The sequence below is a fragment of the Haliotis asinina genome, chromosome 1 (assembly GCF_037392515.1).
Source record: "Haliotis asinina isolate JCU_RB_2024 chromosome 1, JCU_Hal_asi_v2, whole genome shotgun sequence".
Taxonomy (NCBI): Eukaryota; Metazoa; Mollusca; class Gastropoda; order Lepetellida; family Haliotidae; genus Haliotis; species Haliotis asinina.
In genome coordinates, this window is record NC_090280.1 from 3,774,810 (window position 1) to 3,794,472 (window position 19,663).

General features: G+C 38.7%; 1 protein-coding gene across 1 annotated transcript; it reads left to right on the top strand.

Moving 5' to 3' along the window:
* Nucleotides 1-338: 338 nt before the first annotated feature.
* On the top strand, nt 339-3,239 carry LOC137298395 (uncharacterized). Its single transcript, XM_067830991.1, has 3 exons — nt 339-393; nt 1,461-1,537; nt 2,508-3,239. The coding sequence occupies exons 1-3, from the start codon at nt 339-341 to the stop codon at nt 3,237-3,239; spliced, it is 864 nt and encodes a 287-aa protein (XP_067687092.1).
* Nucleotides 3,240-19,663: the final 16,424 nt, after the last annotated feature.

The window sequence follows — 19,663 nt, forward strand, 5'->3', positions numbered from 1 at the left end:
ATCTGACATAAATTTGTAGAGGTTGGCAAGGCTGAACTGCAGAAGTTTCAGTGTGCTAGAAGGCATTCCAGGAGTTTGTTTTATTGCACACTTTATTAAACAATGTCGGGAGGGTGGAGGGGGAGTGAATAAAATATGTTCAATACATTGTTTGGATATTATCCACTTTTCGAAAACATGTAGGCAATGTATGGCATGACATCTTAAGTGGCATTAATGATACGAGTTCACTTGACAAAATAAACAAGCTACAATCCATGCCAACTGACCACACTGAACTACATTCAGCAACACTAGCAGACTATTCTACACAAACTACACATGGTAATTCATTGGCAATGGTTCACAACGATCAGGACCTGGAGGCAGAGACTCTCAATGAGATTCATTCAGGTCACTGCACATCAAGGCTTTCATCAGCTGGTCACAAGCATAGTCGGTTCAGTGGACAGTAGTATCATGGTCGACAGTCTGACAGCAGTTGGCAGGACAGTAGTATGTTCAGGGAGGTGTGTGGTCATTGGTTTCAGGTGAAATTGGGGGGAGGGGAGGGAGGGGGGGCAGCGAGTTACTACTGAGGAAGCTTTTTGGTAGATGTAGCATGAAGGCACAGATTTGTAGGATTAATGATAGTCTGTTTTCCCCTGTGAGGAGCTACTGACATATGTCATTTGTCCCTGGTAAAATAACCATCTCTTAGTACTTGTGCATGTTGTCTTTCTCATTTGTATCAATGCATAATGCTTTGTCGTTTTACTCAACTATCAAGGACAAAACATCATTATTCTAGCAATTATTCAGTCCAGCAATATTTACAAACAAGCAGACATTACAGGCATATTTTAGCATACATAGACAAACACCAATATTTCAACAACTGGTCAGTCCAGCAATATTTAAAAACAAACAGACATTACAAGCATATTTACACATACATAGACAAACACCAATATTTCAACAACTGGTCAGTCCAGCAATATTTACAAACAAGCAGACATTACAAGCATATTTTAACATACATAGACAAACAGCAATATTTCAACAACTGGTCAGTCCAGCAATATTTACAAACAAGCAGACATTACAAGCATATTTTAACATACATAGACAAACAGCAATATTTCAACAACTGGTCAGTTCAGCAATATTTTACAACAGACAGACATTACAAGCATATATAACATACAAAAGCAGTTTCCAACAAATGTAGCCACATTTCACCAATAAAAACAGCTGTACATAAATTAATCTACAGCAGCAACAGCAACCATGAAAAAAGAACAACTACAACATAATGTAATGACATGTAAAGTCATTTTGATTTTTTTATCTCATTAGAAAATATGTTTAAATTTATTTAGGGCAATCTACAAAGATAATAACATTGGATATTCTGCATTGCAGACAACAGACACCTGTCAGGGAACTTCAATGGTCATGATTCAATTGTCCCCCTACAGGGAACCCCTGCCCCCCACAACACAAACCCAAGCCACAGTCCTCACCCCCTGGGAGGCACCAGACAGACCTTGACTCTGTTACAACAAATCATTGAGATACGTCTCCAAACAAAACCAGCAAGACAAAACACCAATAGAGAATAAATGTGTTTAATTCCACAAAACAAATGACTCAAGACCTGGACTTTGAGTGCTTTTGTCCAAACCACAAAGGACATCAGGTCACTCCATCTTCAGATCCTTGACATGGGTTTGGTAGAACAATGGATGACTAAATATTTCTGATTTGCTACTTGAGTGGTTTTTGCAGCCTGGACAATAGACTGGCCATGATGCTACCATTAGTGTCCGAGTGTCTGTGCATCCCTGCCTGGAGCCATTCAGGTGTCTGTTTAGACACAAGTGATTAATGGAGTCAAACTGACATTTTTACAAATTGTTGAAAATTTAATTAAACCAAGCTATATGAGTATTTTAAAGAAATATGAAGTCTTCTCTATCAAATACATGATCACATTTGAAACCACATATTCTATCAATGCTTAAATATTTATGAAAATACATTTAAGATGGAATAATTTCACCTTTTGGTGATATTTCTTTTAGATCAAACTAATACTTTGGACAATTACATTTATTCTGACAAATCCTCAAGACCATTTAAATTTTCTCCATTTGGTGCAAATGAATTTAATTTGCTGTTTCACAGAAAAATGTTTAAATGGCATCTCATTTCCTCCACTTGATAAATGACTTGTAATCCAAGTTTTCAACCTGTGGTATTTTGATGGACATGGCTGTGCAGTGCTCTGTCTAATTAAAGTTTAAATCTCATTACTTAAAGCTGATGCTCTTCTGAGGACTGAGCTCTTCTAATTGTTCAGACATTAAATCAGATAGACGTCTCGTTATTCTGACATCTTGAAATGATGACAGGATTTTAGAGCTCATTTAGTTTGAAATTCAAAGTCATTAACCCCTTGGTAGGGAAAACAAAAGTTGAGCATTGTCTCTATCTGTATAAAGTGTGTATGCTGTGTACCCAAGCCTCTCCAATCACAACATCATCTCACACCCAAGCCCCAGCCACGACATCACCTCACACCCAAGCCCCAACCATGCATCACCTCACACCCAAGTCCCCTCCAAACCACGACATCACCTCACACCCAAGCTCCCCCAACCACATCACCTCACACCCAAGTCCCCTCCAAACCACGCACATCACCTCACACCCAAGCTAACCCAACCACAACATCACCTTACACCCAAGCTCCCCACTACCATGACATCACTTCACACCCAAGCTCCCCCAACCACATCACTTCACACCCAACCTGCCCCCACTCAACCACAATATCACCTCACAGCCAAGCCCCCACCCCATCACCACCACTCCCAGCCATGACATCACCTCACACCCAAGCTCCCCCAACCACATCACTCCACACCCCCCCCCCCCCCACCACAATATCACCTCACAACCAAGCCCCCACCCCATCACCACCACCCCCAACCATGACATCACCTCACACCCAAGCCCCACCTCACACCCAAACCCCACCTCACACCCTACCCAGACATCACCTCACTCCCCAGAACCAACCCAAAACCCACCCAGAAACATCACCTCACACCAAAGCCAAAAACCTGCAGAAGACATTATCCACCAACTCACACCCAAGCCACATCCAACAAGCATCCCATCATACACTTATGCCCTCTCATGCACAACATTGTTCATCCCAGTCAATTGATGAAGGACACATACCTCTTTAAAGGACACCTAACCCTTAAATCAGAGATATCTGAACTAAAAGCCTGATTCCCCATCTTCCTGTTCATCATTCAACAACATTAGCCCTCGCATCATCATCGTGGACAATAAACCCACTGACAGGAGCCGCTGTAATAGGCTAGGCAGCAGTTGATAATCTCTCCCATTACTGACCTAATCTCCTCATTAATCACTCTCAGTCTCTTCTCCCTGTGATTACAGTGCTAATACAGTGATAATGTGGCGGGGATGGAGGTATGGGTAGGTAACAAGTCACAGGGACACGCCAGTTGGGAGGGGTCAGGTGTTTGATATAGGGGGCTGAGGGGAATTCAGTAAGGACACATTGTTTCAGGATGAAATAAAAAGTATTTTGCTTTCACTACTGGTTTTACAAAAGACAAAATCTTGGGGGGCATTTTGAATTTCAAAAACGTTTTTTGAGTGAGTGAGTGAGTGAGTGAGTGAGTGAGTGAGTGAGTGAGTGAGTGAGTGAGTGAGTGAGTGAGTGAGTGAGTGAGTGAGTGAGTGAGTGAGTGAGTGAGTGAGTGAGTGAGTGAGTGAGTGAGTGAGTGAGTGAGTGAGAGAGATCCACATGCAGCATGTGCAGCTGGAGATAAACAATTGCACGTTTGGTTGTGAGGTGGGAATTAAGACATGTAAATAAGTAAATACATAATTTATCATCACTCAAAGGACATCTAAGTGCTATTAAGAATATCTTAGGTCTGACATCAAACTACATGACTGAGAAAGTTTGAAATCCCAAAAATATTTTCACGAAGACTTTGTGCTGCCCTGCATCACCTGCAAAACCAACATAGCCACTAGATCCAGTTACTGCATTTTAAAATCCTTCCACCCCTCTACCCTCCCAACCCCAGAAATAAACATTTTTGACACTTATTAGTTTTGCTGTTTCTATTTCACAAAACCATGCATGTGATGCACAAATTCAACTTCTCATTTGTTTGGACTGGTATCAAAATACCAGCTATTGTGCTCTTTTGCGCCATCAAACCGATGGTCTTTTTTTTTCATAAACATATTTTTATTCATGAAAAATATAAATAACATGAATATGGATTGGCACAACAAGCCAAAGGCTTTTGTAAGTGCCTCTTCATTAACAATAATATCATACAATAAAACATTCATACAGTTCAGAGGCAATGAATTATTTCAGAAAAAAAGCAAAAGGAACAGTTATATCCACAAAGGCATGAGATCATTCATATTCGATGGTCTGGGCTGCACTTTCATGGACTTAGATGTTTGGCAACTGGTGGTCTGGGCTGTGCCTTTATGGATTAGGATGTTTGGCAACTGGTGGTAGTAAACTGCACCTTCATGGATTAGGATGTTTGGCAACTGGTGGTAGTAAACTGCACCTTCATGGATTAGGATGTTTGGCAACTGGTGGTAGTAAACTGCACTTTCATGGATTAGGATGTTTGGCAACTGGTGGTCTGGGCTGCACCTTCAGGTACTAGGACATTTGGCAACTGATGGTCTGGACTGCACCTTCATGGACTGGAATGTTTGGAAACTAGTTGTCTGGGCTGCACCTTCATGGACTGGGATGTTTGGCAACTGATGGTCTGGGCTGCAGTTTGGCAGTTAGACATTGTACTTTGAAATACATACTGAAGTGACATCCGTTCAAACAAGCCTTCATCTGTCCACATAGAGGTGCCTTTCAGACATGCTTACACCCCACACATTGCTGTTTAGCAGTTGTACATCATTCCAGTCTAACACTCCAATATGTGTATATATGAACTGCACTTATATACAATTTGCGTCTGTCTGATAACTTTATGTTTTGCCATATCTTAAGTATTCTAAAAGTCACATGGTCCAAAACAGCCCTTATCATTCTTTTCGTGTTTTATGACAAAAATACAATGTCTGAATATATTCAGGAAGCAATGATCTATTATGAGACATGAGAGCTTGTGTCATGATAACCTACTGACACAAGCCTCTGATGTTTGTGGGTTTATATCAAACATGGCAGACAATGTCAACAGTAGGCGTCGCTCTTGACATATTTGGACGACTGTTGACAAACTTGAGAATCAAAGTGTGGCAGATAAGCCCATGATTATCACAGACTGGTTGTCTCCCAGTGTTGGTGGACAGATGTGTTATGTTGTAACATCACTCAAGGAACATGGACTTTGTTCTATGAACAGACACAGTGTGAGTGGCTGAGTGAGCGATTGAGCGGTTGAGCTACCTAATGTTGCCACACCATTGGAACCAAGTCTGCTAATGAAAGAATTTGAACAGTTAAGAAACCCCTTTGATGTGTGTTTCAAGTTGAAATATACACCTTCACTACATATGCAGCATGGCAACAGCTCACAGCATGTGCCTAGATTTGTGCAAGATATTTCAACACTCCTGTCATTAAGATACAGCTTTTATTATTTTCTGTTGTGATAAGATTAAAAACTTATTTCACAAGTTTGTTCTCAAAACATTTAGTGTACTTGATAAAATTTCACTTTAATCTTTCAACATTTTTGCCATCAAAATACAGCTTATAATATTTTCTGAAGTGATAAGATGAAAAACTTATTCACAAGTTTGTTCTCAAAACATTTAGCATACTTGATCAAATGGTGCTTTAAACTTAATAAGGGAGTCCCCACGCCATGAAGTAATCAGTGGTCACATATCTAAAATTTATCTAAACTATGTATGAAATATTTAAAAAGTTCTGCAGTTATTTTGATTGGTCAGGAGAAGCTGCAAGAAGTTAAATCTACTTCAGATATGCAGAAACACCATTCTCGAATTTCATTCTTCATAATCTGTAATATTTGGGATTTCACTTTCTCAGTAAAGTACAAATTCTAGTACTTTTGGGGTTGAGTCTCATCTGGGATTTGAACCCTCACCCTCAGAGTCAGGCACCTAATCGCCAGCACACAAAGTCAGCCGCCTAGCCTGCTCAGCCACTGCGACTATTAAGCTGTTAATCACTAGAAGAGAACTATTTTGTTGTAAATACAAAAATATTTTTCGTTCCAAAGAATCAAAAGATCACATATTTGGAAATTATGAAAATGTTTTCAAATGAAATGTGTTTACTATTCAAATGAGTGAAAGAACATTTGATTTTGTATATAATACAGTAGAAAATTTGTGGTCATTGAGCAAACTAATTCAAATGATAAAATATGGTATTTTGAAAACATTATACATAAGATTTATCTTGTCATTTCTATTCTGATAAAGTTGATCACTGGATTATTTGGTCCAGACTGGATCGTTCAGTCTAGACTCAGTTATTGACATGTATCATTGTACCTCAGTACTGTAGATCAATATTCAGGCTGTGGATCACTGGATTGTCTGATTCACACTCGGTTACATACAGACTACCATCATATAGCTGGAATATTGCTGAGTTCAGCATGCAACAACAAACTAACAAATGAAATCTTTCTGATGAGAAATGTATGTTGGGACAGCAGTCCACAAAATACTGAAAATGCCAGGGGTCCCTCTGAACTTGCATGAGTCAACAGTTTGAGTTTGAACCCCACTTGTTCTGAGAGCTTGTACTGAGTATGTTAATAATAATGTACATCAAAGGAGTGCTGATAGCTAGCATTGTTACATTGAGAGGCAAGTTGTCGACAACCCAGGGAGTTGTCAACACATTACCTCTTTGGTATATCAGGCTATCTTGGAAATTTTAATGAAATGATTTCCTGAAGAGAGATAAGACATTGCTGGTTCACATCACTGGTATTTCCTAAACCAAGCCCACTGACTTAATACAGACTAACTATGGGGAATGTTGGGATATCTGGAGGAGACACCACGGATACAGATATTGCCATCCATTGGTGGTATATACCTTCTCAGAAGCTGAACTGGCCAACACTGTGAGATTTTACTCACTAAATATCCAACATCAGCATAAGTAGAACCATGTATGAATGGTTAGTAAGTGTATTATCTTTAATATGATGGTAAACCCTGATGTCATCGTCATCATTATCCTCCTCCTCATCATCATCATCACTATCATCATTTCTAAAGGACATATCATGGATCACATCACCATTTGGACATTTGTAAATAAAGCAGGAGCACTCCCTAAAGTATTGCAGATCTTATCAGTATCATGAAGCTGCCACTACACTTCCATTTCAGAAACTGGTAATGACATAATTCCTGAGGATCAACTATTCACACTTCTCATTCAAACTAAATCTTTTAATTTGTACAAAGACACCAATTCAATTCAAGTAAAACTATTTCAAATACAAGTGTTCCCTGTAAAACCATATCAGATTTCAGCCCTGGAATCCCACCGGTCTCTGGCCTACTGAAGTCAAATATAACCACTCTAATGTCCTTCCCTTGGGCCAGAACTTTACAAAAGTTGACTGACCAAATTGCCAATTCCTCCCACCAGAACCTCCCTGTGCACTTCCACAATGCCATCACAGAATCAGATTTCAGATTAAAACCCTCCCACACAGCCCCAGGTACAATTAGCTCTCTCGAACTCTTTCACCCTCAGTAACGGCCAAACATCAATTTGTGTGGTCAGCCCTTGGCCATTGTCCCTGTTGCATAACTTCAGCTGGTCTCTGCACCACTAGACACTTCCTCTGAAATTTCAATGCTATCAGATTCCCATATTAGTCAATAAAACACACCTCAGACCGATGTAATCCTTTTTTCAACCTCTCTATCATGTATTGGGTGTTTTCCCAAACAGCGAGCTGCAGACTTGGGTTTATCAAAGACTTAATTCCACTTGTCAGATGGAGGATTTCATTCGGTGGAACCTACTCTAAGTTCTGCTGGATTACAGTGTGTGTAATGTTATGCAATGGAAGGTAAATACACAGGACAATGCATGACATCTGTAGACAGGCCATGCATTGTAAAAGAAAACAAAACGGTGGTTCGTAATCCTTGGATCTGCGTTTGCTTCATGTGTAGAGAGTGTCATTAGAAAGTGTCATCTATTGAGGTAAACATGTCAATTACAGAATCATGTTTACCTTTTAGCCAACAATACTATTATCCAGACAACTTATCATTGGCTCAAGAGAACTGTTCACTTCAGAACTTTACCTTCATACATGCTCTCTAATGAGAATGTTTAACTTAAAAAGAACCCAAATTATGAACATTCAGAAGTGTTTCTTAAAAATCTCAAAATACTTAATTTGGAGTTCAAGTTCAACCATGTATGTTCCATACATCAGGAAAAATATGTAGTGTTGATCACACACAAAAGACAATACTACCTGTCCCCTATCTGCTTGTACTTGTACATAAACAATTATTTGCTCCAAGTGTCTGTGAAGGCCTTGAGTGATGCTCCTCCCAAGCCCAACTTCATCCTTCTGGGAGATCACTACCTACACGCATAAAGGTCAGTGGCATATTGTTTCGGCCAGAAGACTACAACTGTTGAAAAGTGTATCTGCTGGGTTTCAAAGATAACATTTTCACAGTTTTGATCAGATGAGATCTGACAGAAATATCAACTGTGTATATTTCATAGAGCCATATACTTCAGTGCGAATCTGTTCTCTGTGATATAAAGAAATTGCCAAATTAACCTTTTCAAGACCTTTCTGTACCAGGATTTGAGATTTTGGAGTCCTGATTTGAAGATTTATTTAATTTAAATCCTACGTCAACAAAAACAGAATTCACATTTGTACTTTTGGAATTTCAAAAGCATGTTTTTGACAAGCAAGTTTTTCTAGTATATGGGCTCTATGACTCATGGTATTTGTTGTTCTATCTTTCCACCTCACTTCGTCCAATTACTTTTCACCAATTACCTGTTGTTGTTGTTGCTGTTGTTGTTGCTGTTGTTGTTGCTTGTCACTGCATACACATCTTTAATCACTTGTCTGCAGTCACACTTAGCAAAAGTTGTTGTCCATAACAGTCGTGTGTTTCCGTGTTGATTCAGCTGCATATAGGTGCCACTAAAACTACCAGACTTGATAATTTCCTTGTTTGGTGAGTAGTAATTAAGTTTGTATGTGTGCATTCCCTTCTTTGTTTCAGATATCTGAGTGACAGATCCATGAACCGTTTATTTACAATTTTAAATATATTTCATCTATGGCCTAGTCTCCTCACTTCCCATATTGTTTCCATATTATTGTACTTCATGTTTTCAAATATTAATTGTTTAAGATAAAAATAAATAAAATTGTTATAATGTGCAACATTTATATGTGCAATGTATCTGTATATCTTTGTATGAAAAGTGTTTATATCTGCAGTATATGCAATGTACAATGCAATAAATTTCATATCTTATCTGATCTTATCTGATCTTATCTGATCCTACTCATTGCCTTGCTTCAGTTCCCTGAATAAGCCGATCAAGAAACAAATATATAAAGCAAACAAAATTTCTCTGGTACTATTCTACCATGTCCACATTCCTCTGTTGTAAGTCCAGAACATTGTTTGATAAACAGGTTTACTTGCAATTGTCCTGCAAATAACCAAATGTAATCTGCAATCCTTAAAAAAAAAACCAAACATAGATTGTATTTACAACGATTTATTTAGGTCCAGGATATTTTTCACATGTGTTTCTCTTCTCCATTCTTAGGTCGAGAGATTCATTATTTTTTTTAAATCCCTCCTACAGATGAAAATGTTTGTGTGGATAACACCAATCAGTTGTTATCCATATCGCTGTTGTTTGTTTACAGTTGCGTGTCAGGATTAATTAGGCAAGCCTGTCAGTGTGATAGGATGGCAAAACACTGTTGTCTGTTTCCATAGTATCAGCATCAAAAACACTCCCCAGACTGACAATATTTATGTGAAATGGATACTGTCCCTGAATGAAGTCAGTTGGTTTACATATGCTTGTCAATTACTGATGGAGTTATTGAAACCACTATCACATCCTACATATTCACTTGTTATCAGTCAGTCAGTCACCTCCAGCACTCAGATGGTGTAAAGTGGGAGTACATTTTGCGGTGGTAGTCTCAGAAGTATAGAATCTCAACCAGAGCCATGATATTTGCCATGCATTACCACACTGACATGTAATCATGTTGTTCTTGTAACTACAGTACTTATTACAAAACAGGCAAAAAATTGAGACTGCATCTTCCACAAAGTCCACACAACATTCAACATGTCTAGCTTGACCACAGCTGATTATATCATGAATATCTACAACAGCTAAGAGTGAGTGAGTCAGTTTAGTTTCATGATACTTTTAGCAATACTGTAATCTGTCGTACAGACCCTGAAGTATATATATCCAAGCAAGCCCACGCAAGTCTAGAAAATGTGGCAAGTCTAGATTTCCATAGCTTCCGAAAATGAAGAAAGTCCCAGGGCTCCATTTCATTATATTATTTTTTTTTCACTATGAACGTTTTTTTCTGTAAAATATGTTCATTTCAGAGACTAGCTGTTAGTCTAGCAATATTGATGGAGACCCCCTGATGGAGACCCCCTGATGGAGGTCCTCGGCTTCCACAGCAGTTCTCTAATGTCAGGAATAAAAGATAACGATTTTCTATGGCAAATTGACCAATAGATTTCACTGAACTTCAACAAAAGGATAAAGACATCTTCCTCCCCTCCAACTCCCGATCACAAGCTGCCTCCCACAACACAGCAATATAACAGGCTGCATGTCCGGATGAACGAGTCACTTATTTACTGTGTGTTACAATCTCACAAAGAACTAAGCTTTGATTAAAGACATCAAAGAAATGAAACAAATTTGAAACTTTTTTCAAGCATTATCCAGTTGGATGTCATTTTTGTGTAAGAGCTGTAAACGTTTAATTTGAGTATTGAAAATGTGTTACTTAAGGATTGTGAATGTTTTGTTGAAGTACTGTACATTGTATTTTAAGAAGGTCATAAAGTATATCGATGTCAGTGTTTCTTTGTATCCACATGCCAACTACAAAGTGAAAGGAGATCACCAACACTTCATTCATTCATTCATTCATTCATTCATTCATTCATTCATTCATTCATTCATTCATTCATTCATTCATTCACCAGTTATGCTGTTTGGGTCACTGTTGATGCAGGTACTTGCATTGATATCCCAAGTGTCAGAAACCAGCTTTTCTGATACCCCCATGCCAACAAGAATTTAATCTACAGGCTCAAGTGCATTCTGACATTTGTGTGATAATAATCAATCTGGAAATATACAAGCACCAAAGGATATATGTGTATCTACATTCATATAAACATGTACACGCCAGATAGGTGTTTTCAAACACTGGTCTTGTTGTGTCAAGGACCTACCTCAGGACCTACATGTATCCACACTCATATAGACATGTACACACCAGAAAGGTGTATTCAGACACTTTTCTTGTCGTGTCAAGGACCTACCTCAGGACCTACATGTATATATATAGACATGTACACACCAGAAAGGTGTATTCAGACACTTTTCTTGTCGTGTCAAGGACCTACCTCAGGACCTACATGTATATATATAGACATGTACAAACCAGAAAGGTGTATTCAGACACTTTTCTTGTCGTGTCAAGGACCTACATGTATATATAGACATGTACACACCAGAAAGGTGTATTCAGACACTGGTCTTGTGTCAAGGCTAGCGAGTCAAATTTTCATTGGCCACACTGACGGCCGATTTTCCACATGCCTAATGTGTCTACTCCCATGACACTTGGTTTGAAGATTGCTAAAAGTGGGATAAAGCAATACTCGCTCACTTACTGTGTGATGGGAAACACCATGTTAAACCCTTTCCGTTAATCATGAGTCTGTGTCAAGTTCAGCGATGGGAACTGCTGGACTCTGATGTAATGAAACAACTTCACTGTCTGCGTAGTTACATAAATGTAGATATATGACATGCATTTGTGCACAGAAGTATCAGGACATGCATGGATTTATTCCTTTTAAACACAGAATCTGCTGACCCTCAAAATTGGAAAGTTAAATTTGTAAATAGAATGGTTATACTGTTGTAACAAACACGCCTTAACACTCACGTTGATGTCAGGATGTCATTCTGAATTTAAGGTATATTATTCTCAAATCACATTTAATGCACATATTCCAGATGTTTAAAAAAATTATCAGAACACCATGCTTGTAAAAAGCTAAAATATTTTTATAAAGAATGAAACATATATTATTGTAAAAATAGAACAAAACAGGTTTTGTTTGTACATGAAAATTTAACTACTGGTCAGAAATTTCTTGCTTTTCAGCAAGTTAATTACTAATAAGTTTAGTAAGAAGTCAAAATGTCTTACATTTGGGTTATAATAACTACAATACTTCTAAAATTTCAAGTGATGTTTACAATATGAGTCTGGAATACACAAAAATCCTTCTAATTTTGTCACATTTTTTTCTACATTTTCTATTTTGAAGCTTGTCTGTAAAGAAAAGAAAATATTAGTTCTAAGCTCCAACAAAGGATAATACACAAAATCAAACAGGCAAAAAATAAAATATAAATGTAAAAAATATCTGTCAAAATGTAATAACTTTGTAAATTTAAAAACTGTTACCAAATAACTAACTGATCTTCAAAGATTAAACTTTCAACTGGTGCTTGTTTCAAGTCCTTTACAAGTTCCGGGGCCCATTGTGTCATATCCCATTACTGTCAATACCTACACTGATTGACCGTAATAAATGACCTGCTGCTATTCCCCTGACCACTGATCTGCAATAATTGACAGCTATCAGCAACTGTGACATGGGGATGAACCAGCATCAGCATATGTTGATGGAGATGGGAAGCAGAGTCTTTCAACAGTTTTTGCTCAATTTAGTTTTATTGGCGTCTGTTTGTCAAAATATGTCTTTGATGTGAAGTTCGTTCATGATTCTGAGAAAACTACTGTTTCATCTAGCATCAAGTCAAATATCATTTTATACATATTTCAACTTTGAAATCTGATTTTGATGGGGGGTCTTTGTGGAATGGACGTTAGATTGATGGTAAAATTTGAATCATCTAATTAAGTAAGGGCTTTTGTTCAAGGTTTCTTTGTTGTTCAGGGAATAAGAAAAGAATGATTTAATCTTGTTCTTTGATTGGGTTGAAGTAATCATTACATCACAGTAGCCCATCGGAGGGGAAAGGTACTATATCAAACTCTATTTGTCAACAGTCTAGCAAGAAAGAACTTGTAGTCTCACTCACAGACCCTAGAGAATATAGGTTTATAATTACTTACTTTCATCTCCTCTCACCTCCACCAGCCTACTTTGGTGTACTTTCTTCACAGGAATATTGGATGTCTGAAAATAATTATGTTTATTGAACTGAGCACATAACATTATTGTGGAGATAAAGTGGTTCTCTAGCAAACTTTGTACAGAATGTTTATTTCTTAAAATATGAAGAGCATGCATGAATGACAGGTTCTACTTTATTCCAAACAGTTTGTAACAGTACAGATTCTAATACTTTTTTGAGTGTAGTCCCACACCCTGATAGTTAGGCACCTAATCACCAGCACACAAAGTCAACCGCCTAACCTGCTCAGCTACTGAGACTTCCACAAATATGAAGTTGGACAACTGGTAGTCTAGACTGTGGGTTTTGTGTACCCCTCAGATAAGTGTAAATTGGCATGGCTCCCGCGTCCGAAAGCTATGATTACACCATGCCATATAAGTGGTCAAATGTAACATATGTTCTATTTGGGACTACACTTACTAACACTAATCAGAGGGGTACAGAGAGTATGCTGCAGGTTAGGCACAATAAACTAACACACTTCCAGCTGTGTGAACAGAGACAATGTGGACCTAAGTATCTTGTCCAAGGACACTACTCAAATGTGCCCATCTCCAGACCGCACGTAGATGCCTCCACCGAGGATAACGTGTATATATATGCAAATTCATAATTCTGTGGTATTGCTACTTAACTTTCATCAAATATGATTTCAGTCTTTTACCATATGTAATTCTGTGAGTGAGTGAGTGATTCTGAAAGTTATACAGCACTGCTATGAACACAATGCTATTATCTCCACCACATCAATGTACAGATCAAGATGAAAGTGTGTATCCCTTTAATTATAGAGTATTGATAGCTGATGCTATCGACCCCTGATGTACCTGGCCAGCCCACATGATCATCAGAGGATTTGGACCACCGATAATGACCCTCAGACATTGATCCCGATGATCCCCGGCACTGGGGATGAGCTCCCTCTTGCAGTTCCCTAAAACCCCCAGCATCTTTTAAAGCTTGATAATTGTACCTGCGTGTTTGTCTCCTGGACCCCACTGAATATGTAAAAAATTAAACCAGCTCAAGCCTAGAATGACTGTGCAAGTCTAGACTCAGTGTATGACATAATGCCCATCAGACTGCCCCAAACTGGCTAGATTTCTGATGGATGGTCTAAATTTACACTTTAACAGCTCGATGGTCTGGTAAAAGTTTGAGATCTAGTTTTAGATGTCTGGTGAGGCTTTGGGCTTATTTCATGTACTGCTTGATCACCTTGGCTTCAAGCTCCAGGCTGTTTTATGTTCATTGACCTATATTTCTAAATAAGATAAGTGTATGTTTGCAGCTATATGCAAGTGGTTAGTTGGTTTGTTGTCTAACGGTGGGTCACTGGCTGCTGTGCCTGCCCTAGATGCACATGTCTGGGGTTCATTCCCCACCTGTTTATCTTCTGTTACAAGTTTAATGCTGCTTTGTTAGATCTGATTCAGAAACTTGTCAATGGTAGAGTGTATGCATTGGGTTAACACTACTTTCAACTCAGCTAGTTTTATGTGGGCAGCTTGATCAAGGATGAAAGTATTTAGAAGAAATCTATGTCACAAATGTCTACAACTCTCATTAATTAATTACCAATCCTTAAAATAAAGAGCAAATACAAAAAAAGTAGTGTTTGATGGAATATAAAGGTCTTATGTTAATGACAGACATGGTGGATACTGTCTGAGACATACACTGAGACAGACAAGGTGGATACTGTCTGAGACATATGCTGAGACAGACAAGGTGGATATTGTCTGAGACAGCACAAGACATGATTGATGACTCTTGACCATCAGGGTCATCATGGACAAAGCCCGCACCTTGCTGCAGCATGTCAGGAGGTGACCATTACATCCAGGTATTGATGTCACTCACATCCTGAACACAGCTGGCTTCTCAGGAATCCATAATCCGATTTTCTGATTGTAAAAATAACATAAAATGAAATGAAAGAAATAGACAGGTCTAATATTGCTTGGATCACTATTGCACTTATATCCCACAGTGTCAACTTGTGTGAGTGAGTGAGTTTTGTCTAGTGATGGTTCGAGGAGTATTTAAGTCACATGATTCATGTCTCCCTGAAGTGGCAAGACAGCACAAGCCTGAGATACGTGCCACACAAATAGAGGGGACAAACTTAGGAACCTGATTGTGGTCATCTGGGATTCTAACTTACAATCATTGGCTTCTAGTTCTGCAGGGAAACAACCCTGCACCGTATATAACTGGTCACAGTTACTGAATCAAGTTGTCAACTCTATGTTCTGATGCTTCATCCCATATCATCACACTAATCAGGTGGGTGTGGCCTCCAGCATGCTGTGGTGTTTACAGTATGTCTAAAACACATAGCTGTGTGTTGCACAAGGCACATAGCAACCCAGTGTACCGCATATTCTCTAAAAGCCTGCCACCAGTATTTGTCAGACATCACTGCTAGGGATGATAACTTGTGATTCCGAGAAAGTTGTCACTCTTGACCTGAACTCTGACCGTCCTTGACATCACTGGCTCGCTGATGTTTTCTGGCAAATCAACTGATAGTCAATGAACGACAACCCAAATCTCCATCATTACTCTCAATGGCACGCCAATATTCCAATCCACCTCGCAATAATTTTCAATCAGCAGTTGTAAGTTGAGGAAACTCCATATTTGCTAAACAACATTAAAAGCAATTGATTTGCCAAGTTAATGAGCTATTAAGAACAGTTTACTGAAACTTGATAGTTGTTTAATGATGGGTACATATGATGCTCATCTTGATCACGGCATGTTAATATCTAAAATCAATGCATGGTGCGTCTGAAGGGTCAAAATAATGATTGAAATATAATTATGATATGGACATTAATGACAATACAGGGAGTAAGAACCCTGGGTGTTGCGATATTTTTTTCCATGTGTATATATCAGGGACCCAGTGTGTTACAGAACCAGTGCATAAGACACACAGTGTGTGTTAGATATTTCTCCCTGCTCTTCATCCTAAAGACCAGTTGTCTGTTTCAGAAAGTGGTTGTATAAAAGACTCCGATTGTGTTAGAGGTGTCTGTTTTAACAGAGACCAGACTGTATGAGAGATTTGGGCATCTACATCTTCCTGTTCCTCTTAGAGCCTTGACTGCTATTTTAGACATTTACTAGAGGAAATACGGTATTAATCTATGTTGCACCATGTAACTATCAGGAGAAATGTCAGTCCTGGACAGATCATCATAACACATGTATACAGACTGCTGTAGTCAGTCTGAAGAAGTTCTACCCCAGCATGTAAACTGATCATACCTCATTAGATAGCATGGATGATCATCAATCTGAAAAACTCAAGAAACTCAACTAGGATCGTCAGTTGAATCTACAAGCAAGTGCTTGGTGTTGACAAATCTGCTGGAATTCAGATTTTGAACAACAAATCAACCCTACATCAGCAATTGTCTGGCCTATTCACAAGCCAGACTTTGAAGTAGGTAGGTTTTATATGGACCCTGTGTAAGAATTCTCCTAACACAAAAAAGTCCACCGGGTTACACTAACATCCAGTCTCTGAAATGAACATATTTATTTATTGACACACTGATAAGATATCAAACATAAAAATACCAATATCCCTAACTTACTTTGCCCAGTATATTTTACTGAAAAACAGATTCCAGAATAATAACCATGAAATATGACGGAAAGGAGCCTAGAGACTTTCTTCTTTCTCTGACAGAAGCTGTGGAAATCTTGTCTTGCATGGGCATCCTAGGATACAGTTGTTTCAGGGTGTACATGGCAGACTAGGGGTGAGTAACCAGCAGTGACTAAATCACAGCACTGGCTGAGTTCACACATGGGCACCATGTGCAAAGACAGTCACTGGGTGCTAAACCAAAAACATTAAACTCTTGTTCACTCACACACTCACTCACTCAGCCAATCACTCACTCCTCATTTCGGATTGGTCACTTCACCATTGTAGTAGTCCATCCGAAAGGTCAGTGGGATCCTAGCCACAGGTGTTGGGGTGCAGTAGTATCACTGTCACCCTGGCTTTCATACATGATTCTTCACAGCTTATAATGGTTCCTTTGATTCCTTGATATGGAGCATACACAGTTACCTGCCCTTGAGTGTTCAGATGTCTGTTCTCTTGTGAGAGGACTTTGTTATAAATGAATGTCTTATATGTATGCCTATCTTCAGTTTAAACATTTTGAGTGCAGTATGATTGAAACTCTTAGGCAGATAAAGTTTGTTTTTAAGGACCTGTCCTGTACATATACATGTATTAAAGAAGGCAAATGTAGCAAATTATGTATTCAGAAAATCATAAATGTCCAACCGAAGATTGCACTTATACTACATTAACAAAATGAAAATGTTCTTCGGTTTGAAAAATGTAATATTTTTCATCATTGTTTAATGTTGAAAGTAAACGCTGCCATGCTGAAAATAACCAGCTGCTTGCTAACCTTGCCCTAGGAGGAGACAACCCACAACACCTGTTTCCTGAATACCACTATCAATCAAAAGCAGGTTTCTGGGCACAAGCAGAGTGATTGGCTGATTTAATTACTGTAGCGCCCTCTAGGCACAGACGAGGGAGTAAAGGAGTAAAATTGTGATGATATGACTAAAGCATCAATCACTGGATCAAACAGAGGGCATGTGTAGTTGGATGTTTCGGATCTCTAAGTGGTAAAGTCTATGAAAGGTCAAAGCTAGCGACTTGTACCCTTTGGCTAGATACTCTCCTGGAAGAAAGGCAATAATACAAGGGGATTACTGAATGAACTACATTTTTGACTCATTCACTAATATATGCCTAGTGAAACAAGTAAGGGAACATATGTCTGTTTCTTCGTTCCGATGCATTGAGGGTACATTCTGAGACTCAATAATGTAACACCGCCATGAAGAAGTGTTTCCTTATCTTTTTCAAACACATGAGAAGAGAACAGACTAAACAAAACAAAATTTAAGCCAAAATTCAATTATTAATGATCTGATAACAAATATTTGTTTGTGGTGTTGACTAAGTATGTAATGTTATATTTCTCAATTCCCAGCTATATTTGTATGGTTCTGCCAATTGAAATAGAGGCAAGCAAGACTGAAAATATTTACCAGCTCTTGATACCTGCACAATAGTGTGTATTGTGCGCATGAGAATGTATCACCTTGTTCATAGCATTGCATCTTCAACACTCTGCTTGGCCTGTAAATCCTTCCTAATCATTATCAATGGCTGCATGTGACAATGACAATATATAACATATAGTCAGTGAGTGAGTGAGTTTAGTTTCTGAGTTACGTTTATCGCACCCAACAATGTTCCAGCTATGTGGCAGCAATGTTCCAGCTATGTGGCAGCAATGTTCCAGCTATGTGGCAGCAATGTTCCAGCTTTGTGGCAGCAATGTTCCAGCTATGTGGCAGCAATGTTCCAGCTTTGTGGCAGCAATGTTCCAGCTATGTGGCGGCAATGTTCCAGCTATGTGGCAGCAATGTTCCAGCTATGTGGCAGCAATGTTCCAACTATGTGACGGCAATGTTCCAGCTATGTGGCAGCAATGTTCCAGCTATGTGGCAGCAATGTTCCAGCTATGTGGCGGCAATGTTCCAACTATGTGACAGCAATGTTCCAGATATGTGGCGAGAGTCTGAAAATAATGGACTCTGGAGCAGACAATCCAGTGATCAACAGCATGAGCATTGATCTACACAACTGGGACACAATGACATGTATTAAAAATTCAGCAAGCCTGACCACGCAATAACGTTAGTTGTCCCTTATGACAAGCATGGGTTACTGAAGGCCAATTCTAACCCCGATCTTGCACAACATAGAAGTGATGTGTGTTTGAAAATTTTAAAATGAATTTCATATACAATAAGCAAACTCAAAGGGTCAACTAAATTCGGTTTGTTACAACAATAGTTCATTGTACCCAGTTTGAAAAAAACCGACAGCAAATGGTCAGGATTAAAAGATTTGTTCACTATTCCCATCAGTTCACTGTCATAAACTTACTTACTGTAAGTAATCGCAATGAAGGAAGTTCCAAACCGCTTAAATGATTCTGCCAAATTACTGTATTTGTGGAACAGCTTCCAGTAATTACTGTCTACAGATAGATGTAGGTAAATAGA

Coding starts and splice junctions, on each gene's coding strand:
- LOC137298395 (XM_067830991.1), top strand. CDS start 339: ATGGTTCACAACGATCAGGACCTGGAGGCAGAGACTCTCAATGAGATT. Junction 394..1,460: donor TCTCAATGAGATTCATTCAG/GTCACTGCACAT, acceptor GTCCCCCTACAG/GGAACCCCTGCCCCCCACAA. Junction 1,538..2,507: donor ACCAGACAGACCTTGACTCT/GTTACAACAAAT, acceptor TGTGTACCCAAG/CCTCTCCAATCACAACATCA.